This window comes from Dunckerocampus dactyliophorus, chromosome 3, assembly GCF_027744805.1.
Source record: "Dunckerocampus dactyliophorus isolate RoL2022-P2 chromosome 3, RoL_Ddac_1.1, whole genome shotgun sequence".
In the NCBI taxonomy this organism is placed as follows: Eukaryota; Metazoa; Chordata; class Actinopteri; order Syngnathiformes; family Syngnathidae; genus Dunckerocampus; species Dunckerocampus dactyliophorus.
In genome coordinates this window covers 34,219,223-34,243,525 of record NC_072821.1, presented here as the reverse complement: position 1 = coordinate 34,243,525, position 24,303 = coordinate 34,219,223, and the positions used below count along the sequence as shown (strand labels likewise).

The following is a 24,303-nucleotide window of genomic DNA, read 5'->3' as shown; positions in this document are numbered from 1 at the left end:
TATTAATGCATTTATTTATTAATATATTATTAAATATTTAATTAATTAATTTTAATTTTAAATTAAATAATTAAAAAATATTTGTATTCAATATAAATAAATTTAAATACAGGAAAAAATATATATTTTGTTTTATATAAATATATATACATTTATAATGAGAATCAAATTAAAATATAGCTACACATATTAAAAAAAGGTTAAAATAAATGAATAATAAAAATATATAAATACATTAACATTTAAAAAAATACATTTATAATAATAAAATTAAAGTATAGCTACAAATATTTTAAAGAATTATGTTAAAATAAATGAATAATACAAATATATATAATTCTGTAAAAATATATTTTTAAATACATTTATAATAACAAATATATAACTAGTTATAAATATATAATAGTTACATATATATAATATGTATATATATATAACTGTATTAAAAATGTAAAAAAATACATTTATAATAATAAAATTAAAATAAAGCTAAACAAATATTTTTAAAAATAATGTTAGAATAAGTGAATAATAAAAAAAATATAACTATATTAAAATAAAAAAATGAAATTTATAATAATTAAAGTCATATATAGTTACAAATAATTAAAAAAATAATGTTAAAATAAATTTATAATAAAAATATGTAACTATATTAACATGTAAAAACATTCTTTTGTAATGATAAAAATAAAATAGAGCTACAAATTTATTTTTTAAAAAAAGTTAAAATAATAAAATAAAATTTGTGTTTTTTTGATGTGGCTTTAGCGGGCCACATAAAATGATATGGCGGGCCGAATCTGGCCCCCGGGCCTTGAGTTTGACACCTGTGCTCCATGACATCTGCCGTTTCCAACGTTTGGATGATTATTCTGAAAGATTGTGATTGTTTCTAAGCAAGTTTCACAGCAAAATATCTCCTCCGAGCACGCCGTGTAGTATGGAGGAACAACAAAATGTTCTTGCAAACCCCCGCCCCCACTCAGATGGAATGTTGTGCTCCAATCAGACCACAAAAAAAGACAAGATGAAGGATGTTCATGGTTGCTTCAGCGGGTGAGGGAAGCGTTTGGAAGGGAGACAAGGGTGAGGGCGGGTGTGCGAAGAAGGAAAAAGTGATTTATCAGCCTTGGACTTCATGGATTCTTTTCGCAGTCTATAAACGTGACACAGCCTGCTGAGATAGATCATCTTTGCTCCGTCAGCAGAGCTGCATTTCAAAGTGAGCATCTCACATGGTCGCCACAGTAAAAAAAAAAGAAGATGATTGTGCTGATGTTCGCTGGTGATCTGTCTGTGAGACACTTGGACTATTTCCCCACCAGGCTGCAAATTTACACCAGGTCTAATGGGGACCAGTGTCCACCCAGTAGGTTCCCCCAGGCCCCTTGCGCTTCCACAAAGATGCTTTAAGAGCAGTTTGTGGGTGCAAGAGTCGGCTCCGTGTTCATGTAATATACGGCAGCTGCTTGACGTCTCCTCGCTTTTGTCTCCGTCCACCTGCAACCTTGTTCCCCTCACAAGCCTTTTTTTCCCCCAGACCGTAAAACAACCCCCAAAGGACCAACAAATGCATTCTTTCCTTACACATTTACTGTCCTGGAGGCTGGTGAAATGTTCCCACTTGTCTTTGTAGTTTCAATCCTGCTTTTTTTTAATTATTATTAGAAAAATTGTTGGACACTAAACACTTTATGGATGTCATTAAGTTAGTTACAGGTGGTCCTCAAGAATAAATTCCTTTCGTGAGAATAAACGACTCTACTCCTCCCCTTCCAGACTTCCTTGTAACAGTACACCGAATCCACGACCCCTCTAGCTTTCATTAGCATTCAATTGTCTTTATCCTTAATGATGGTTGCCATAGTCGAGGGGCTGGGAGTGGCCGACATTGGTGGGCGTGTCTCCGCTCTTTGAGTGAACATTTTCAACTTCCATGGTGACGGCCTTCCTTTTCTTTGGCGCACCGCCGCTTGGGAGCAGGTACATCTTGGAGGGGAGGTGCTCAAGCCAGAAGAAATGATTCATGATTCATAAAATTATGGTTAGGAATATATTTAGATGTATATAAATAAACAAATATACGTTATATATGCAAATAAATATATTATTAAGTTATAATGTTCAAGCCAGAAAAAAGGGAACCCAATTACAAAAATATTCATAACATTATAAATATATTTATATATTATATAAATAAAGAAAAAATACATATATATATATACAGAAAGAAATATCTAAATATATTATGAATTAAATTGTAGGGACTGGCAATGAGGTCAACTCATTGGACAGCACTGTTGGGTTACAGCACGGGTGTTCAAAGTGCGGCCCGGGGGCCACTTATAGCCCGTGGTGGCTGGTTATTGGCCCCAGCAGACTCTAAAAATACAATTAAACAAGAGAATTGAAAATATAAAAAAAGGGCAGTCATTTACGAGAAAGAAGAAAAAAAATGTAGGGAAAAAAAGTCGTGATATGAGAAACAAAACCAAAAAATCAACTTTAAAATAAAGCAATTTTGGGGACATTAGGTTATAATAGGTTATAATATTATGATAATAAAGTCCAAATATTATGAGAATGAAGACATAATATGAAGAGAAAAAAAGGTATGAAAAAGAGTAAAAATAGTTAAAACAATTTTTTAAAGCTATAAAAATAAAAAAAGGAAAAACTAATAAAAAAGTGGAATGTAACGAGAAACAATTCATCCCAACACTGATAACACAAAGCTGAGTTTTTTCTTTGAATATAAAAAAACATATGCATGGGTTAGTTATAAGAAAAAAAGCAAACGTGGCCCCCGCATCCTTTCATTTTTCAGTATGTGGCCCAGCGGGTGTTCAAAGTGCGGCCCGGGGCTCTTTTTTTTTAATTGGCCCTCTGCACTTTCTAAAAATACCACAAGAAACCCCAAAAAATAAACAATAGCAAAAAAAGGGAAGAAAGAGCAAACATTTTACAAGAACAAACAAAACAAAAAATAAAAGTACAATTTTGGGGAAATTCGGTTGGGTAAAAGTTATAATAAAAGTTTTAAAAATAGGAAAAACAAGCAAAAAAGTAATGTAATGAAAGAAAGTCGATACCAATAATACGCTTTGTCGCTGATAACACAAAGCTCGGATTCCAGCTGTTGTTTTCTTTCTTTAAATATAAAAAGGTCTGCATATCTGCATGTTGTTAGTTTATCTTGTTAAACTAACAACATGGCCCCCACATCCCTCGATTTGTCAGTATTTCGGACACCCCTGCTTTCCGGTATGTGGTAGCATGATTGTGATCAGATGAGCGATTGCTTCCGGCCATGTGATTCAGAGCACAAGTCAAGGTTTGTCATGGTCGTGCTTTGGTGCGACATATGCTGCCTTTAAAACAATGTTGGGGTGTTGGACGCATATTTCAACAATACAGTGCAAAGCCACGCTGGGATAGGCTCCAGCTCACTTGTGAGCCTGGACATGGATGCTCGGATGGATGGATGGATGGATGGATGGATGGATGGATGGATGGATGGATGGATGGATGGATGGATGGATGGGTTCCACTCAGTTTGAGGCTAAAAGGAACATCTGCAGCTGGAAGTCAAATTGTTATTTTACATCCACACTGGTGGTGTGTTACAACGCACACACAGGCACAGATGCACTGGAGCTCAGAGGTTCTCGACTGCTTTGGCCCACCATCACCCACCATCACCCACCCTCACCCACCCTCACCCACCATCACCCACCATCACCCCTCGGTGACAAATGGTAACCCAAATTGAAATTGAAGTCAAGGTGCCAAGTGCAAATTTGAGTACATGTATATAGTAGAAATATAATGATAATAATTTAGTTAATAATAAACAATAATAGATTAATAATTATTATATTAATTATTCATTAATAAATTATTATTTTAAATTTGATTTTTTTTAAATTAGACCCAAAAAACGTTTCGGTCAAAATTGACAACAAATACATTTAGCAAGAAAGATGAAGTGTCTTTGATAAAAAAAAAAAAATAGTGGTAAAATTATTTTGAAATTACAGTTTATTAGGTATTTATTAATTATAATTTTAGGTATTATTATTTTAATGTAGTAGTATTTAATTTAATTAATTAATTAATTAATTTATTTATTTATTTTATTGATACTTTTAAAAATCCAGCCATCTTCTATGCCGCGTATCCTCACGAGGGTGGCGGGGGTATGCTGGAGCCTATCCCAGCTGACAAACTCCACAAAGAGACGGCCAACAGAGATTGGAACCCAGGTCTTCCTGATCTCCTGACTGTGTGGCCAACATGCTAACAACGCGGCCAGCGTGCAGCCCACTTTTAAAATTCATTTAAAAAATAAGTTTTACTTAATATACTGTAAATATATTTAAATGACTCAAAAAATGTAATATATAAAAATATTTTTTTACAATAATGCCTAAATTGAAAAATGAATAATAACTACATAAAAAATGTAAAAATCAAATAAATAATAATACAATTTCAATATATCAACAAATATAAAAAAGTTACAATAATAATTAATACAATTATTTATTAATACATGTATACATTATTTAAATACAAAAATATATAATATATACAAATAAATATATTATTAAGTTATGATGTCCACGCCAGAAAAAAATGTCACCCATTGCCAAAATTATTGATGAAATATTTATATATTATATAAATAAATATACATTTTAAAAATATTGCCAAATTGTGGGAATTTTTCAACTCAAACTTCTCATATATCACATTTATTTTACATAAGGGACCTTTTTCAGCACACAACATGAGCTGCAACGCTGAGACTCAGTCTTCTTTATAGCGCCCTCTTCTCCAGCAGATATCTGCAACTGTGTGCCGTTATGTCCAGCGTTGCCTCTAACCTGATCTTGTGTTCTCCGCGCAGAGGAAATCCTTGCTGTGCAACAAAATAAAATCCATCCTGAACTGTAAATAAAATAAACACATAACAATTTATTCTGGACCATTTTGCAATGCAACTCCACGAGTACAAGCGGTAAAAAGGTATAACACTATGACGAACACTGTGCAGCCAATGATAAGAGCCTATTTACTTACGCAGCCAATCAATTCATTAACAGCGCCTTACGTCGTACATACCGCTGTGCAAGCAAGTTAGCTCATTGCTAGTATTTTATATTCATTTTATATTAATTTGCTAAACCCGTATTATGGCAAAACGAACGGGAAGTGCCACATCCACTCACCAAGCTTGTTAAAAAATGTTAAAAATGTTAAAATAATGTTAAAAAATGCAAAAAAAAAATGTTAAAAGTAAAAAAAAATGTTTTAAAAAAATCTTTTAAGGTGGACTGGCTGGAACAGAAGAACAAGAGTTGAATATGGGTGAGATTTTGTCTTTTTCGAGCGAGAAAGGGCTGCTCTGAGATAGTTTTCTGAGTGAAAAGCGTGGGCTAAATGGAGGGAGCCAAACATGTAAGTACCACACAACGTTCAAAACACGTAACAACAACTTCCCACTGCAGCCAAGGGGCAACCAAGAGATGCTCAAAACCAAACCAAAAAAAAAAAAAGTTTCTGCAACAAAAATGCTACGTTTTCATAACATTTTGGGAACCAAAAATGGCTAGCTGTGATGAGGTACTGGGGCATGCTTTTATTTTGATGGCCGGATGCCCGGGTGATGCCGTTGGTTGTTTTCTTCTGTTGAGGTTTTGTTTGGTATTTTTTTAAGTAAAAAAGTAAATTTCCAGAATGAAACAGTGGCAGAACCGGCTGCTGCAAAACAGAAAGGAAATAAGGAAATAGAAGTACACGTCATTAACCAAATAAATGGTCCAAAAGAAAAGAAATGCAAGTTTGCACGTCTGATGGCGCTCCTCTCCCATTCAAGCTTGTCACACACCTTGTGGTGCATTCATACATTAGATTTTTTTAATTGTTTTCCCAAAACTAAAAAAAAAAAAAACAACCAAAAAACCCAGAAAAATCTGCAGTTATTTTCCAAGAATAAAGTCAAAATATTAAAAGAAAAAAGTTGTACTCTAACAAGAAAAGGATATTTTGTGTAATGTTTTGAGGAAAACAAATAACGTCCTCAGCTGACTTATTACAGGAAAAAAACATACTTTTTGAAAGTCATAATATTATAAAAGCAAACAAAACAACAAAGTTATCATTTTTGGAAAATTTGGTTGTGGGAAAAGTTGTAATATTACAAGAATAAAGTCCAAATATTATGGGAATTATGGCGTGGTTGGAAGAAGAAATTTGACAAGAAGAAGGTTGAAATGTTTGGGCAAAAAAATTAAAAGAGAAGAAGGAAAAAAGTTGCAATCTGATCAGATTAAATTTAAAGTTAAATAAAGTCATTTTAGTAGCACAGAGTTAAAATATTGAAGATTTTTTTCCAAGTCAAAACCTTATGAGAAACAAACAAAACATTTTGGGAAAATTAGGCTGGAGAAAAAGTTATAATATTATGAGAATAAAGTCAAAATATTATGGGAATAAAGTCAGAAATACGAGAAGAAAATTTACAAGAACAAACAACAGCAGAAAAAAAGTAATTTCACAAAATAAAGTCAAAATATTAAGAGAAAAAAGTCATATTCTAACAAGAAAAAAAGTCACAATTTGACGAGAATAAACTTGTAATATTATGAGGAAAAATAATATCATTTTAGTAGCATAGAGTTGAAATATTGAAGAAGAACAACAAACTAAATAAAGCTGTCATTTTTGGAAAATTAGGTTGGGGAAAAGTTATAATATTATAGGAATAAAGCCAAAATATTTTGGGAATAAAGTGATAATATTACGAAAAGAAAAGTTACGACGATTATTTAAGAAGAAAGTTGAAATATTTGAAAAAAAACTATTGTACGGTTATCTTTTTACATGAGTGTTTTGGTTAAATATGTCTAGATATCTAAAAATGATGTGGCGTCCAATCATCACGATCGTTATCACTGACATATATTTCCATGACCGCAAGGTTTTAATTGCCATTATTTAAAAAAACAACAACAACTTAACTTTGTACAGTTATCTTTTTACATGTTTTGTTTTGGTTAAATATGTATTGATATCAAAAAATTATGCGGTGTCCAATAATCATGATCACGATCGTTATCACTGACATATATTTCCATGAGTGCGAGGTTTTAATTGCCATCGTTAAAAATAAAAAAACTTACCTTTGTACAGTTATCCTTTTACATGTTTGTTTAGGTTAAATATGTATAGATATCTAAAAATTATGTTGTGTCCAATAATCATGATTGTTATCTCTGACATATACAAGTATTTCCTTGAGTGGGAGGTTTTATTTGCCACGACTTAAAAACCCCCAAAACTTAACATTGTACAGTTATCTTTTTAAGTGTTTTGTTTTGGTTAAATATGTATTGATACCTAACAACTCTGTGGTGTCCAGTCATCACGATCGTTATCACCGAAGTATATTTTGGTGCAGTAATAAAAAGATGCTAAAATGAGTCTATAGGTATACTACTGTATATATTTATAGGTAAATATACTGTATGCTAAGCTATCGGAACAAAACATCTTAGCCCCCCTCCCCCGGGCCACACTTTGGACACCACCTATTTCGGTAATAGACCCCAGTAAGGAGTTTAAGTGCCATCTATGGGTGTTGCGACCCAAAAAGAAGTAAGAAAGTGGATGATTGTAATGACACGATGATTTATTAGCACAGATCTGTCTGAGGTTTTCGTGTTTGGGTGCAGCAACGACTGCAAGTGAGTGTGTTTACTTTTTGGTTGCCAGAAACAACGTCTGCGCAAATGAATCGTGACAGTCCAGGTGACGCCGCATGACGCCTGCCCACCTCCTCAAAAAAAAGAAATCCATACTGCCACCTTAAGTCACGTTGAACTCCCAGCTGTCTGAGTGTCCTTACTCAATGCATCACATGACATAAATGATCTATGAAGCAGTCGTGGATCCAGCCAGCTACCCAGCCCATCCATCACGGGTCACACATGCAGACAGAAAAAAAACAATCAGCGTTCATATTAACGCTGGATGCCAACACATTTCGCAAGTGAAGACCAAGAAATGTATTTGCTCCACCCCGTCATAATCCCACCATTGAATTATGGGCCAGGCCAGGCTGCCAAGTGACTGTCACTTTAAGTAGAGGCACAAGGGAAATGTTTGGATGCTGCCAATGGTGGTAAAGTTTAGCCTTCAGCATAAAATGGAACAATTATATTTTACATGTGCACAACCTCCTCATACCGCTAAGAGCTGCAAGACATCAGATCCCCGCCTTTCGAAAGGGGTTACATTTCGGGACCATCAAAGAATGGCGACACTCTTGTCGTGCTTTGAATTTTGCGGCAAAAAAAAAAAATCATAATAATCATAAATCATGCTATTTTGTGGTTGACTGCAGCCTATTATCAGTAAAAAAAAAAAAAAAAAAAAAAGCATATTTAACTCATTCAATCTGAGCCATTTTTCAAAAGACAACCCCTTCAGTAGCGGCCATTTTAGACGATTTGGACTGATCTTTCAAGGCACACAGAATATTGTGTTCTATGGCTAAATAAACATGGAACCTACAAGAGGAAAGATTAGACTCCCGTCTTTCATCAGAAAAAAAAGTTTGTTTCCACCTTTTTCCGTTCTTTAGTAATCATCAGTAGAACATACTGTAGGTCAGTTTCAGGAAAATATCAGTTCCTGACTAAAAAAGGGAGAAAACCAGCTTTTGTGAAAAGATACATTTCAAGCATAACTTTCACTTTGACACAAATTGTTTGCTTTCGTGACAGCTCACATATCTAAACAAAATTACCAACATAAACAGCACAAAAAAGGGCTTGTTTTACATCAAAATAACAATTTATTTACAATTGATTTACAATGTCCACATTTGGAACTAAAGTGTGCGCATGCGTGTGTGTGCATGGGTTAAAATTCCCCTACAATGCGTAACCTTCTGCACGCTACACTCCTCCACGCTCTCTCACTTCCTCCTTCCTGTCATGTGTTTTTACCGTCCACATGATCTCTGCCGAGCTCTTATCAAATGCACTTGTGGCCGTTGTTAGGGCTTAAATTTGCTCTAAAGTGTTAATGCATTAGTGGGGAGTTGCATCAACCCCTCTTTTTGCCTCTCGCGCAAAAAAACCCATAAAAAACGTATAAAAACGTTGTTGGGATTGTACGTTCGGGATTATAAAAACGTATCACTACACCTTTGGTATTGAATTAGTTAATGGGCGTGTCACGGGATGAGACGATGCATACGACGACAAAAGGGCTCAATCCGCTCATTCCGTTGTTCTACGGAACAAACGCGCCGCGGTGCTGAAAGCAATGCACAGAGTGAACTCTCTTCCTGCCTGTTTGGAGGCGAGAGATTAGGAGAACAGACACAACTTTATTCTGGTACCATTAGAACTTTCCCCACAACCTAACTTTCCAAAAAAGACCACTTTATTGATTGTTGTGTTCGTTTCTCCGCTGCGAGCCAATAACAAAACAACCACAGGCCACAAATGGCCCCCGGGCCACACTTTGAACACCACTGGTTTATATTATAAGTCGTCTTCCACCCCTTTTTTTAAAAATGCGTCATCTCCTCTCTGTCTTTTAGGTAAAGAGAGTTGCAATCTGCCGGACTCGGACTTGACTCCACTCTCCGACCATTTGACGATGGACGCCAGCTACCAGGGTGTGAAGGCGGCCTCTGACAGGCCAACGGGCCCCGACTTAGCCAGCACCCATGACAAGGGCGACGGCGGCGAGAGCAACAAGGGCAAGAAGAGGCGCAATCGCACCACCTTCACCAGCTACCAGCTGGAAGAGCTGGAGAAGGTCTTTCAGAAGACGCACTATCCCGACGTTTACGCCCGCGAGCAGCTGGCACTCAGGACCGACCTGACGGAAGCTCGCGTACAGGTAACTGAAAGAGTGACTCAATGTTTTACCTGACATCTAAACAGATGACAAAAAATCAGGAAGGCGGGACTTAAAAGAGAAAGGGAAGCCGTGTATTGTATGTGAAGGAGGGTACAGCAGGACAACCAGGAAGTGGTGCGGTGCAGATGAGTCATACGTACACTATAATGTATATACAACTCCAAAAATGCTTTTGCAGCAACACGAGCTGGTGGTTCCTTCAACATCTGCAGCCCTGTACAGATAACGTCACTCACAGAAAAAGGCGAGACATGAATCTGGAGATGTGGGAGTGGGGGAGGGCGGGGGGAGGCCGGGGGTTGAAGGGTTTGGGCTGCCTGGGCCTCACATGTTGTGTTTTTGGAGAGCACACTTTCATCAGCGCATGAGGAGATGAGCTCAACTCTGCTGTGTTTTGATGGTGATCAGTGGCACGTTGATAAACATCCTTTCCCCGAACGCCAGGTCAGCCCCAGGTTTGCAACCCCCCCCTCGTCCCAAAACCCCCGAGACTGAAACGTCACCGTTTTGGCCCCCGTGCAGACAACGTGTGGTGCACACACATACACATGCTAACGCAGGGACACTTGTTCTTTCTTCTTCTTCCAGAAAGCTAAGAAGCAACTTAAAGAAAGTCAATGCACATTTTCCTCGACATGACAAGAGTGCGCTGTTGTTTTTAAGAACCTACTGCAAAAAAAAAAAAAATGCTAGTCAAAGATCCTCTACATGACAGGAGTGCCTTGATATTTTTTGAACGCCTACTGCAAAAGTGCTAGTCCAAGACCCCGTTTGCTCTTTTTAAGGACCTACTGCACACAAAAAAAAAGACGCTAGTCAAAGAACCTCTACATGTGATATTTATTATGCATCTGCTCCAAAAATACTAGTCCAAGATCCTCTATGTGACAAAAGTGTGCAAACAAAACACTACACGAGTCAGAGAGCCTCCACATGACAGGAGTGCTCTGATATTTTTTAAAAGACCTACTGCAAAAAGTGCTAGTCCAGTATTCTTCATGCAACAGTAATGCTTTGCTCTTTTTAAGAAAACAAACAAAAGAAATGCTAGTCAAGGATCCTGTGTACGACAGGACTGGAAGTGTATTTTTTTAGAACCGACTCCAAAAACGCTAGTCAAAGATCTTGTATGCGACAGGATTGCTCTGCTGTTTTTAAGGATCTACTGCAAAAAGGCAAGTCAAAGATCCTGTATGTGAGAGGAGCCTCCCACATAGTGCACGTTCTGAAGCGAAGTGGGGCGGGCAGTTGAAAAGGCTTAAGACTTAAGCCGTCGGATTGCGTGTGTTTTTCTTTCATTAACATCCTGTCCAGACAAGAATGTGTCCCCGCTGTGGTCTCCTGGGTTGAGGTGTGAAACTCTGCCCAAGAGCCCCAAGCGAGGTAGAAGTGATACTTCAGCCCACCTTTTGCTCCAACTCATGAAACGTCAGAAACATGCCAGATTTGGACCACATATGTCGGGCTTCGCGCCCGTGGCATGAGATAAGAGTCAGCTCCAGGCCCGATCTGTGAGGAGCTGGAGGAGTGAAAGACAGGAAGCGTGTGCACCCGCAGGTTATAACTCAGTGAAGGTCGGCGTGAGACTCACGCAAGCGCGGAGCCGAGTGCCTCAGAAGGCTGCAGCTTTACAGCCTTCGGCGTTCCCTGCGGCTCTCTTAAACGCTCGTGGTAAAAAGATAAAAGGGCTCTTCTGCGCTCCGTTCACACGCCAAAGAACCTACAGTCCATGAATGGATCGTCTCAAGCTGGAAATTGTATTGTTTTCACAAGAAAACGTGAAAACTAACAGTACAAAACAACCTAAATACTGTAAGTATACAGTATTTGAATACAGTATATACAGTATGTGATCACATGAAGTAGGGATGGACGATGATGCAAATTTTGGTACTGATTCGACACCAAGTACGTTTTTTTTTCACTTTTTGACTTTTCCCCAGTCGGGGGGGCGCCACAGCCAGTCAGGTTTTGGCTTAGTTTTTGATATCAAGTAAATATAGGGGCCTGTATTGCAGGTACCGATACTGATATTGATACTTTTAATGTTAGATGTTTTTTTTATTATGATTTTGACATTTTGGCTGTCATTAAAATCTTTTGGCAATCTTTTGGCTTTGGACAGGGGTGTCCATCGTGTGGCCCAGGGGCGAATTGCGGCCCGCATCTGTTTTTATAATGGGCCCGTAGCACATTCTAAAAGTATAGCTTAAAAAAACCCAACAACAACAGCAAAAATGTAAAATACAGCAGTAATTTTACAAGGATAAAGTCAAAATATGACGTCAAAAAAATTCTAACCTCACGAGAAAAAGTTAATTTTACAAAAGTTGAAACATTAAAGAAAAAAAAGACGCGTCAGAAATGAACAAAACAATGAATACAATTTTAATTTGGGGAAAATGAGGTTGTGCCAGCATAAAGTCACAATAGTATGGGAATAGTTGAAATTACAAAAAGAAAATTTACAGGAAAAAAGAAAAAAAAACAACAGCCGAAATGAAAAAAAAAACAGCTCTAATTTGACGAGAATGAAATCAAAATAATAAGAGAAAAAAATGGCACCTAAAAACAACAGGCTGTCCAAAGTGCGGCCCAGGGACCATTTGCAGCCCGCAGCTGTTTTTTATTGGCCCATAGCACATTCTAAAAATGTAACCTAACAAGAAAACTAAAAGAAAAAAAAAACAACAGCAAAAATTGAAAATTCAGCAGTAATTTTACAAGAATACGGTGAAAAGACTAAAGAGTTGTAATTTTAGGAGAATAACTTCATAATATTAAGAGGGAAAATATGTTCTTAAAAAAGACTTTATTTTATAGGTCGTATGAGAAACAAGCAAAACAATGAATATTTTTTGGAAAATTCGTCTGTGGAAAAAGTTATGACTAAATCACAAGAAGTTGAAATAGAACATTTTAAAAAAACATCAAAAATGAAAAAAAAACAGCTGTTAATGTACAAGAATAAAGTCAAAATATGAAAAGAAAAATGTCATATTCTAACGAGGCAAAAAGTTGCAATTTTACAAGAATAAACTGATAATATTATGATTAAAAATAATGTCATTTTAGTGGCATGGAGTTGAAATGCTCAAGAAAAAATAAGTTATTTTTAAAAAGTCCAAATATTATGAGGAACAAAACAAAATAAAGTTGTACTTTTTGGAAAAGGAAGTTGGAAATGAAAATGAAATTAAGGGCGTAAAGTCATATTACAAAAAGAAATTTTTGATTATTTATGAAGACAGAAATATTTGGAAAACAGCAAAAATGGGGGAAAAAGAGCAAAGACTGAAATTGATGGTGACACCCCTGAAATATAACAACAGCAAAAATGTAGCAACATGAACACCACCAGAAAAAACACAGATATTTGTGAAAATACAAACGAGTATCGTCACCGATACTACCATTGGTATCGCTATTTGCATGGATCAGCCTAACCCTACCGTGAAGTACTTGAATGAAAAAAAGTCAGATCTGGTCTGCTTTTGTTTGCTTTTTCTCTCTCCGGCATTCAAAGAGAGAAAGTGGGTTCAGATTGGAGTCATATGCAGCACCGATACATGGAGGGGTCAGGGGTCAAGGGTCAGGGGTTTCAACAACACCACATCTCTCAGCTTCTCCATCCTGTCAGTCCGGGAAGCTCCGAGAGCCCAGAAGAAACATGTTGAAGTATGGAAGAACATTCTCTTGGTCTGCTATGAATACAGGATAATGTAGAGTATTTGGATTTTTTAGTTTTGGCAGCAGTTAAAACGTTCCTTCCTGTTTTGACATGACTTATTTCGTGAATTCGATGTTTTTCTCACCTCAGTAAGCCAAAATGGAGCCAAAGAATGTTGCAAGTGGCGGCATTATCGATAAAGAAGGTGGGAAAGGCTGCTGAATTCAAGAAATAACTCACGGCAAAACAGGAAGGTGGCGTCTGTGTTGATCTCGCTGCCACGTTGTGTCTTTGGGAACAATCACTTCTTTACTGAAGGTGAAAGTTATCTTTTTCATTCGTCATTCATATGCCTTTAAAATTGTTTTACGCATGTCAACCTATCATTGGAAAACTATAAAAACGTGTTTTGCGTTAACATTTTTGAGACTTGTGGCGTAACGATGACAACGGAACTGACTTCGGCTTCCGGTTTCCACGTAGTAGTAGCAGGATGCTAACGAGGTGAAAATGCATGACTAGCACGACAAAACGCACGCCATATTGTACGCGAACCGGAAAATACACGCAAACCGAGGCAACAATGTGGCGTAATTTTTCGACATTAATCGAAAAAAGCAGGCTAAAAGAATTTAGTTTTAGTGCCGTGTGTTGAGCTTGTGACTTGCAGTTCTCTACCCAAACGCTAGGGGGCAGTGTTCCTGAGAGTGAGCGAGCACAACTCTTGTTGACTAGCTATTTAGCTTCCTGTGAATAGTAGTAAACAACATCCACGTCGGTGCATAATAACTCGCCACATTTCGCTGCCACTGTGCCGTTACTAGCAACACTGCTAATGCTACGATGGAGTATTAGAAAAATAATAATAATATGAGATTTTGAGATTAACGTTGTAAATTTACAGGAATAAAATTGTAAATTTATGAGTCATACATTCACGAGAAGAATGTTGCACATTTTCGAGAACGGAGTCGTAAATTTATGAGAATAAAGTCATGAATTTCCAAGAACAAAGTTGTATAAAGCGGTCATATTCCGTGTCATACGTGTCAGAGGGAAAAGGGAGCATAACTCTTCAGGAAGGATGGATACTTTATTTAGAACGTGGCAGCAAAAGAGAGCAGAACAGATTAGCAAGCCAAGGCCAACGGTCACATAAATTCTTGTACATTTACGACTTTATTTTCGGAATTTACGATTTTTTTGTCTTTATTTATGACTTTTTTTGAAAATGTACGACTTTATTGTCGTAAATGTACGACTTTAGTGATGTAAATTTACGACTTTATTGTTGTAAGTTTATGACTTTATTGATATAAATTTACGACTTTATTCTCGAAATCTCAGATTATTTTAATACTCGATGATAACATGCATTGCCTAAGATAGCTATTAAAAGGGGGGACTTATGTGACCTTTGGCCTTGGGCAAAGGCAATATGACTTTTTTTTTCGTAAATTTACGATTTTTTTTCTCGGAAATTTCGCAGTTCTTCTTGTAATTTTACAGCTTTATACACGCAAGACTTTTTTCTCGTAAATTTCCGAGTTTTTTTCTCGTAAATGTACAACTTTATTCTTGTAAATTTACGACTTTATTCCCAAAATCTCAGATGATTTTTTTTTTTTTTAAACGTGGCTCTAATACTCCGTCGTTTGACGCCGTGGTTTTCATTCAGTGAAGACTTGAGCGGAAAGCAGCAAGAAGGTGCATTTAATAAACAGCAAGAGCGGCCCCAAGTGTTTCCCGTCACATTATGGGTGCTTTGGGGGTGTTGGAAAACTGAAGCCAGGCTCAGCCTCAGGTTTCTTTTCAGCTGACATGAGTGACAGCGGAGGCGGGTTATCAATCCTCCGAGCTGGTCTCGCACTTCAAAGTGTTCATGGGCTCGTGCGGCTCTCCTGCTGGGGCCTATTTGGCGTTTCTCTCCCGGGCTGGAACATAAATAAAGCCTCATTGAACGTCCAGCAGCTACTTAAGCTGTCAAGGTCTTTAGCAATTACTGTCAACGACACCGTGAGTGCAACATGTACATATGTACAGTACACTCATCCATAACAACCAACAAATTGGGCTGGGAAAGAATCGTCACACGTTAAGACGGGTATCCGCTGATTCTGGACCAGTTAGAGAAGGGGTGTCCAAAGTGCGGCCCAGGGGCCATATGCAGCCCACAGCTGTTTTCTTATTGGCCCGCGCACATTCTAAAAATATCATTTAACAAGAAAACTAATTTTAAAAAAAACACTAATGGCAAAAATGTAAAAATCTGCAGTAATTCAACAAGAATAAAGTCAAAATATTATGAGAAAAAAGTCGTAATTTAACAAGAAAAAGCAATAGTTTTACAAGAACAACTACGAGGATAAACTAAATATTATGAAAAAATGTTGTTTTGGTACTGTAGCATAGAATTGAAATATAAAAAATAGATATTTTCTAAAAGTTACAATATTATGAGAAACAAAACAAAAAAAGTTATAATTTTTGGAAAATTAGGTTGGGGAAAAAGTTATAATAAGAAAATGAAGTCATAATTACAAGAAAATTTACATGAAGAAAGTTGTCTTTTGAATTTAAAAATACGCCAGAAATGGGGGGAAAACTGTCAAAATAATAAGTCTAAAATATAACATAATTTTAGTAGCAGAGAATTGAAATAATAAAGAAATGTGTTGTTTTCTAAAAGTTGTAATATTATAAGAAACATAACAAAAAAAGTTGTAATTTTTGGAAAATTAGCTTGGGGAAAAAGTTAAAATATTATGGGAATAAAAATCCAAATATTATGAAAAGGAAAAATATGAAAAAAGCTTTAAATAAATATATAGATATTTGGAAAAAAAACAAGAACAGCAAAATAGGAAAAATCAGAAGTCATTCTACAAGAATAAAGTTCAAACATTAAGAGGATAAAGTTTGAAATTTTAAGAGATCAATGTGCTAATATTATGAGGAAAAATAATGCCATTTTAGTTGCAGGAAGTTGAAAAAAAATGTAAAAGAAATGTTTCAAAAGTTTCAATATGAGAAACAAAACAAGGAAAATGGGGTAGGAAAAAGTGTTAATGTTACGAGAATAATGTAGAAAATATTATGGGAATAAAATCAGAATTACAAGAATAAAATTTACAAGCAGAAAGTTGAAGTAGGTGGAGAATTTGAAAAAAAAAACAGCAGAAAATGGAAAAAATTCCAAATATTAAGAGGAAAAAGTCCTATTCTAACAAGAAAAAAAGCAATTTTGCTAAAATATACTAAATATTATGAGAAAAAATTATCTCATTTTAGTAGCACAGAATTAAAAGACAAATGTGTTATTTTCTAAAAGTTGTAATATGAGAAACAAACAAAGCAACATAAAGTTTGGTGGGAAAAAAGTCATAATATTACAAAATGGAAATGAAGGAAAATAAAGTGAAATATTTGGAAAATAAACGAATGAAGTTGATAATATGCTTTTTCACCTACATGACAAAGCTGGAACCTTCTTATAAGTAGGTCTGGGCAACATATTGATATTATTAATATACTGTATCGATATTTACTTTAAGCGTGATATAAAAAACAGTCATATCGTTCATATTGATATAGACTGGATTTGTGCTGTATCTCCCTCATCCCTGCATGCAGGAGGACGGAGGAGGGGTGGAGCAGAAGCCCAGGGGTTCAGTCAAAGCGACAGCGTCTGCGGTGGCTGCACAACTCCTGCCACAACACAAAGCTCACTGCTTGCTTCTTTTTCCTGTTGCGTTCCTCATGAAAGGAAAAGCAACGTGGTGTGCTATTATGAGGAGAGGTGTCCTATCACATTGCTAAAGATATGGTCCCCGTTGCAGCAGTGGACAAAATGGATTTAAAAACCTGCTGAAAACGCTGAACTCGATGTCCAGTGAGCGTCGTAGTCACAATTATTCAGCACGACAAGCTTTACCACAAACGTACAAGGAAGTTAGACAGACAGTTGCTAAGCCTGATGCAGTTGACAGGTTGGTGTTCCTGGCACAAAATAAGGACATGTTTATGTCTTCCAAAAATGTTTACCGAAAAAATACTACTGTTCAATTTAAAGTATTTTTGAGTTGCTGACATTTAAAAATGTCCTCTTAAACCGAGCACGTTTGTTATTAGCTGAGAATTTGAGCATAGGTGAAGGTTTGTTATAAAAAAGATTATATTTGACTTTTTCTATATTTATTTCAAAAAGAGAATGGCCTACTTTATTTTAGAGGCTATTTTTAGATAAGATTTTTATAATGTGCAGCAAGCTTTAACATTTCCGAAAACATCCTCATCTTAAGTGTTTATTTTAATAAAACAACTCGACACAAGTATTTGGCTTGGACTTTGTCGAAACTCACTTTGCGGAAAAAATACGGGGATATACAAGTACTGTATATCGTATATCAACATTCAACCTAAATACCGTCTATATCGCCCAGCCCTACTTTTTAGCACATCTACTTAGAAAATATCAAAGTGGCAAAGTCGCATCCTTTCATTTTTCACTGTCTGGAAAAACATTTGGACTCCCCTGACCGCATCAGAGAATAAGAAAAGGGGCGAGGAGGAAGACATCTGTTGTGTAATTTATGCAGCGACAGCGTTTGAAAACCAGGAGCTTTAGTCTGCAGGAAATGAAAAAGGAAAATGCAAACAAAGCTAAGTCGCAATCTGGTCTCACATTTCAATGTTCCTGTTATTGCCTCCTAATCTTACATGCAAAAAGAGCTGATGTGTGAAAGCCAAGAAGCCTGCAAGAGGCCAGACACTTTCTCGCTGTAATCAATCCGCTGGCGGACTCTTGTCACGCCTTAGGCCGCCGTGATGTCACTGGGACACAGCCATGCTTTCATTGCACGCCACTTTGTTAGTCCCAGTGTCAAATATGCTTACCGCGACGTCGCGCTTGTCACTTTGCAAATAAGCAAAAGTCGAGTGCAGGAGAGCTGCTTGCATTTCTTCAGTTGCCTTTTAGCTCACTGCTTAGCGCTGCTAGCGGCCTTAAATCTCCATCGATGGGGATGTGTGGTTGCGGGTTCGATCCCCGGCGTGTGCAGGGCTGGACTGACCACTGTTACACAAGCACAGGGCCATAAAAAAGCATAATAATGACTACATGAAGTAAAATACAAATGTACTGCATTCAAAGACGCTGTGATGATATGTAGTATTCTACACTGGTCACTAGGTGTCAGCAATGTTACTGTAATGTAATCGCTCAATCAATAGGCTGAACCCTCGATGTCACTTCCTGTCCACCACACAAACACAAGTCTTATTTATGTCTTAAATGTCTTATTTTCTCTTATTATGTCTACTATGTTGGGTAATAGGAGTGTAAAGTTGACTATAGGGGTGTTATTTTATGTCAAGAGGGCTCTAATAATGTAAAAAAAAAACTTATTTAGAAGGTTGTAAACTGGGTTTCTATGCTCCAAATGCCAAAATATTCCATTTATAAATAAGGAGTCCTACTTCGGGGAAATTCCCGGAAGCAGTTAACAGCAATAAATGAGGGATTACTGTCCTACAACACATAAACTGACTAATTTTCATAGAAATGATCCCTTTGGTCGAGCGGTCTCTCATGTGTAAATATTAGAACTTTTTCTGCAGCCTAATTTTCCAAAAATTACAGCTTTATTCATTTTTTTCTTAGTTTTTCCTAATGACTTGATTTTTTAATGTTTTTTTTCCTCATAATAGGAAAAGTTAGAATGTTTTTGTTAGAATATATATATATATATGTACTGTATTAATTTTCCAACTATTTCTACTTTCTTCTTGTAAATTGTCTTGTCATAATTATGGCTTTATTCCCATAACATAACTTTTTCTGCCACCTAATTTTCCAAAACTGACAACATTATTTTGTTTTCTTTGTTCCTCATAATATTATAACTTTTAAAAAAACACACATGTGTTTTTTCTTTAATATTTAAACTTTATGCTACTAAAATGACATTATCTTTCCTCATCTTACAAGTTTACTTTTTTTTTTTTTTTTTACTTTTTTGTCGTTAGAATATGGCTTTATTTTATAACTATTTGTACTTTATTTGTGAAACTTTTCTTCTAATAACTTTCTGCAACCTAATTTTCCAAAAATTACAGCTTTGTTTTTCATAATATTACGACTTTAAATGACGTTATATTTCCTCATACTATGAAGACGTTAGTCTCCCAAAATGACAACTTTTTCGCAATCAATTGCAGTTTTTTTCTCTTAATATTTTGACAAATCTCCATACTTTATTTCTACACAGGTGTGGTTCCAGAACCGGCGGGCCAAGTGGAGAAAGCGGGAGCGTTTCGGTCAGATGCAGCAGGTTCGAACACACTTCTCCACAGCGTACGAGCTGCCGCTGCTGACACGCCCTGAGAGTTACGCACAAGTACGTCAAACCTTGCCTTTAACCACGACAAACGTCGACATGACATCTCGTTGACTTCCTGTTATGCCGTCAGATACAGAACCCGTCCTGGATCAGCGGCAGCAGTGCGGCATCACCTGTGCCGGGTTGCGTGGTGTCCTGTGACACGGTGACCCCCTGCATGACCCCTCACCCGCACTCCGCTGGCGGGGTGTCTGATTTCCTGGGTGTTCCCAGCCCCGGGGCTCACATGGGCCAGGCCCACATGGGCGGCCTGTTTGGGGGATCTCCCGGCATGGCTACGGGCCTCAACACGTACGATCTCAACATGGACCCGGACCGCAAGTCCTCCAGTATCGCCTCTCTGCGCATGAAGGCCAAAGAGCACAGTGCGGCCATATCTTGGGCCACATGATGTGTGTGTGGATTCCTGCTGAAGGTGTGTGTGTGTGTGTGTGTGTGTGTGTGTGTGTGTTGAAGGCATTCAAATCTAACACTGCTACCTTCATTCAACATGCATATATGCAAATGAGCAAGCCCTTTGGGAAGACAGGACTCATTTCAAGTATTTTTACCCGAGTGTGGATTTGAGAGAGCACCTACTTCCTGGGAGTCTCCGTTCTGCCCTTGGCGCTGCAATCTTTAGCATCAGCAGCGTCAGGAAGTGAAGTACCTGCAGGAAGAACAACAAGAAAAGATTCAACACGAGGATACGTAACGTGACGGCCGTGTTGGAGAGTGTTTCATTCTTCTACTTGCTCTAACAGGGATGGAAGCTTCAGCAGCCAAGTCGGAACACAAACACCCTGCTATTCATCACATGTCTAACACGCTTCATAACAATACCGGGTGATGTTGGCGCAGGCGGGGGTGTCCAAAGTGCCTTTTTGTTGTGCACGGTGCAGCGGATCCCTGCATATTCCTCACTCAGCAGTCACAACCCCACAAATTTGCGGATTTTGGATCAAAACCAGTTTTATTTGTGGGAAAAGGCACCCTTTAATGCAGGGGCGTCCAAAGTGCGGACCGTGGGCCATCGGCGGCCATCAGCACTTTCTAAAAATAGAATTTAACTAGAAAACTTAAAAAAAAAAAAAAAAAACAGCAAAAAAGAAGAAGATCTGCAGTAATTTTACAAGAATTGAGAAGTCAAAATATTAAGAGAAAAAAACTGGAACTTTACAAGAATGTCGTAACATGACGGGGAAAAATAACGTAAAAAACAAAGAAAACAAATAAAGTTGTAATTTTTTATGAAAATTAGGTGGCAGAAAAAGTTATATTATGGGAACAAAGTCCTAATTATGAGAAGAAAATGTACATGAATAAAGTACAGATAGTTGGAAAAAAAAGAAAACATTGAGAAAAAAAAAGACATTTTCTTTGTTTTAATTTGGGAATAAAGCCGTATTCTAACCAGAAAAAAGTTGCAATTTTACGAGAATACACTTGTAATATTATGATGAGAAATAAGGCCATTTTAGTAGCATATATATATATATATATATATATATATATATATATATATATATATTAGAGAATTTTTATTTTTTTTAAGTTGTAATATTATGACAGAAAAACTAATTTTTGGAAAATTAGGTTGGGGAACAATGTCTAATACGATGGAAACAAAGTCTAAATATTATGGGAGAAAAAAAAAGTTACAATTACGAGAAGAAAAATTACAAGAAGGCAGTAGAAATGTGTGGCGGCGCTGCTCGGGCTTCATGGGACGTCGATGTCTGTCTGTTAGTCTTCTCATGTTGGCAAATAGCAGGTCCCATGAAGCCCGAGCAGGGCCGTCACATTGGAAAGAAAAACGTTGCATCGTAACAAACAATGTTTTATTTTACTTTGAGAATAAAGTTGTATTCTAACGAGAAAAAAGTTGCAATTTTATGAGAATAAACTCATAATATTATGAGGAAAAATAATGTCATTTTAGTAGCATAGAGTTGAAATATTGGAAGAAAAAAATGTTTTTTTTTTAAAACTCATATTATGACAAACAAACAATACAAAATAATGTTGTCATTTTTAAATTATAATATTGGATGCGCTTTTCCAATGAAGTGAACCCATCATACATTCACTCCTCAGTCACACACTGGTGGTGGTAAACTACATCTGTAGTCACAGCTGCGCTGGGGTAGTCTGACGGAAACGTGGCTGCCAACTCGTGCCTGCAGCCCCTCCGACCACCACCAAACATTCACACACATTCATACACCAGTGTGGGCAGCACAGGAGGCAAGGTGGGTGAAGTGTCTTGCCCAGGGACACGACGACGGTGATCGGGTGGAGGGGGCGAGAATAGAACCTGGGCGACCTGCTTGACATCCTGAGCCACGGCCGCCCCAGAATAAAGTCATAATATTACAAAAATAACATTTATGAAGATCATTTAAGACGAAATTTTGCCTATTCGGAAATAAAAAAAAAAAAAAACAGCGAAAATGGAGAAAAAAAAAAGATCAAAGAGCGAAGTTGATACTAAATCCGCTTTTTCACCAATATGACAAAGCTGAGATGCAGTTTTATCTAGAAATATATACAGTATAACTTCTTTATATATAACTGCTTGCATACCTACATGTGTTCATACATGGAATCATAATCATAATTAGGCCGTTTATTGGTAGAAAAGCCATCTCATTTGCCCCCACATTGGTAAAAATTCAGTTGCACACAAAAAAGTAGTCAGAGACAAATTTCAGGTTGCTTGAGGAGGCGGCGGCTGAGGAGGAGTTCTTTATATGCTTGATTTACTCAACCACAACAAGCCAAAAGCCTACCTAGTGAAAAATGAAAGGATGCCACTTTGATGTTTTGTAAAGCAACACATGTATTGTAGATGTGCTAACAAGTTACACATATTTCAAGAAAAAAAAACTGCATCTCAACTTCGTCATATAAGTGAAAAAGCCTATCATTAATATCAACTTCACTCTTTGCTTTTTTCCCCCAATTTTGCTATTAAAAAAAAAATCACCTTGCTTTTTTGTACGTTCCCTTAATATTATAACACCCCCACTCCCAATTTTGCAAAAATTACAACTTTTTGTTTAGTTTCTCATATTACGACTTTTAGAAAATAGCATATTTTTTCTTTAATATTTCAATTCTATGCTTATATAAGTTTATTTTTGTGAAATTACTTTTTTTCCCCTCAATATCTGCTGTTTTTTCTAATTTTCCAACTATTCCAATTTTCTTCTCATAATTATGACCTTGTTCCCATCGTATTTTCACTTTATTCTTGTAACATTAGAACTTTTTCCGCAACGATAATTTTCCAAAAATTACAACTTTATTTATTGTTTTGTTTGTCATGTTACAACTTAGTTGTGATATTGGTGAAAAAGCCTATTATTAGTCTTTTGCAACAATATTCATAAATATTCTTCAGGTAATATTATGACTTCCTTCCCATAATATTGTGACTTTATTGCCATAATGTAAAAATGTACAACTTTAGTTTTTGTTTCTCATATTACGAATTTAATAACATTTTTCTTTAGTATTTGTCATAAAATTGTGACTTTTTTCAGAATGCAACTTTTTTGTCTTAATATTATGACTTTATTCTTTATTCTAAAATTACTGCTTTTTAAAATTTCTGCTGTTTCTTGTCATAATAATATGACTTTATTCCTATATTGTGACCTTACGTCCATAATATAACTTTCTTCCCCAACCTACTTTTCTGAACATGACAACTTTAACTTTCTTTTGTCTGTTTCTCATAATATTACAGCTTAAAAACATTTCTTTTTCTTTAATCTTTATGCTACTAAAAATATGTTATTTTTCACTCATAATCTTAGTATGTTGTACAACTTTTTTCTTTTTAATATTTTGACTTTATTCTTGTAGAATCACTGCCAATTTTTCCATTTTTTTTTTTTTTAGTTTTCGTGTAAAATTATATTTTTAGAACGTGCCAACTGCTCAAATAGCCCCCGGGCCTCACTTTGGACACCCGTGTACTATAATGTATAACAAGCAAGGCATGCCGGGAAGCCAACTATGCTAACAGCTCAGCATATATTGACTGGTATTGGATGGCCTTTAGCATTTTTACCCGCACAAAATGGATTAAAGCATCCTTCAATTTTGTGGGATGCGGCCCTCGGTGGAAAAAGTATGAGTATGAGTATGATGTATGATGTATGAGTCCAAATTGTGCCAGGCTGGTGGTACAGGAGTGGATTGGTGGTCCAATCCCAGATTCCCACTTGAAGTTATTTGATTTCAATGGCAGCATGCATGACCATCATTGTTCATTCATTTTCCAGACTATCTTGG

At 36.5% G+C, this 24,303-nt stretch overlaps 1 protein-coding gene across 1 annotated transcript in view; it reads left to right on the top strand.

Annotated features, from left to right (window-relative positions):
- The window catches only part of LOC129178364 (homeobox protein aristaless-like 4), a 50,710-nt gene extending 29,183 nt beyond the window's left edge, over positions 1-21,527 (top strand). Inside the window, exons 3-5 of the mRNA XM_054770526.1 lie at positions 9,623-9,927; positions 19,888-20,016; positions 20,090-21,527. Of these exons, the coding sequence (XP_054626501.1) occupies positions 9,623-9,927; positions 19,888-20,016; positions 20,090-20,410 (755 nt within the window). The 3' untranslated portion in view covers positions 20,411-21,527. The remainder of the gene's footprint in view (positions 1-9,622; positions 9,928-19,887; positions 20,017-20,089) is intronic.
- Positions 21,528-24,303: the final 2,776 nt, after the last annotated feature.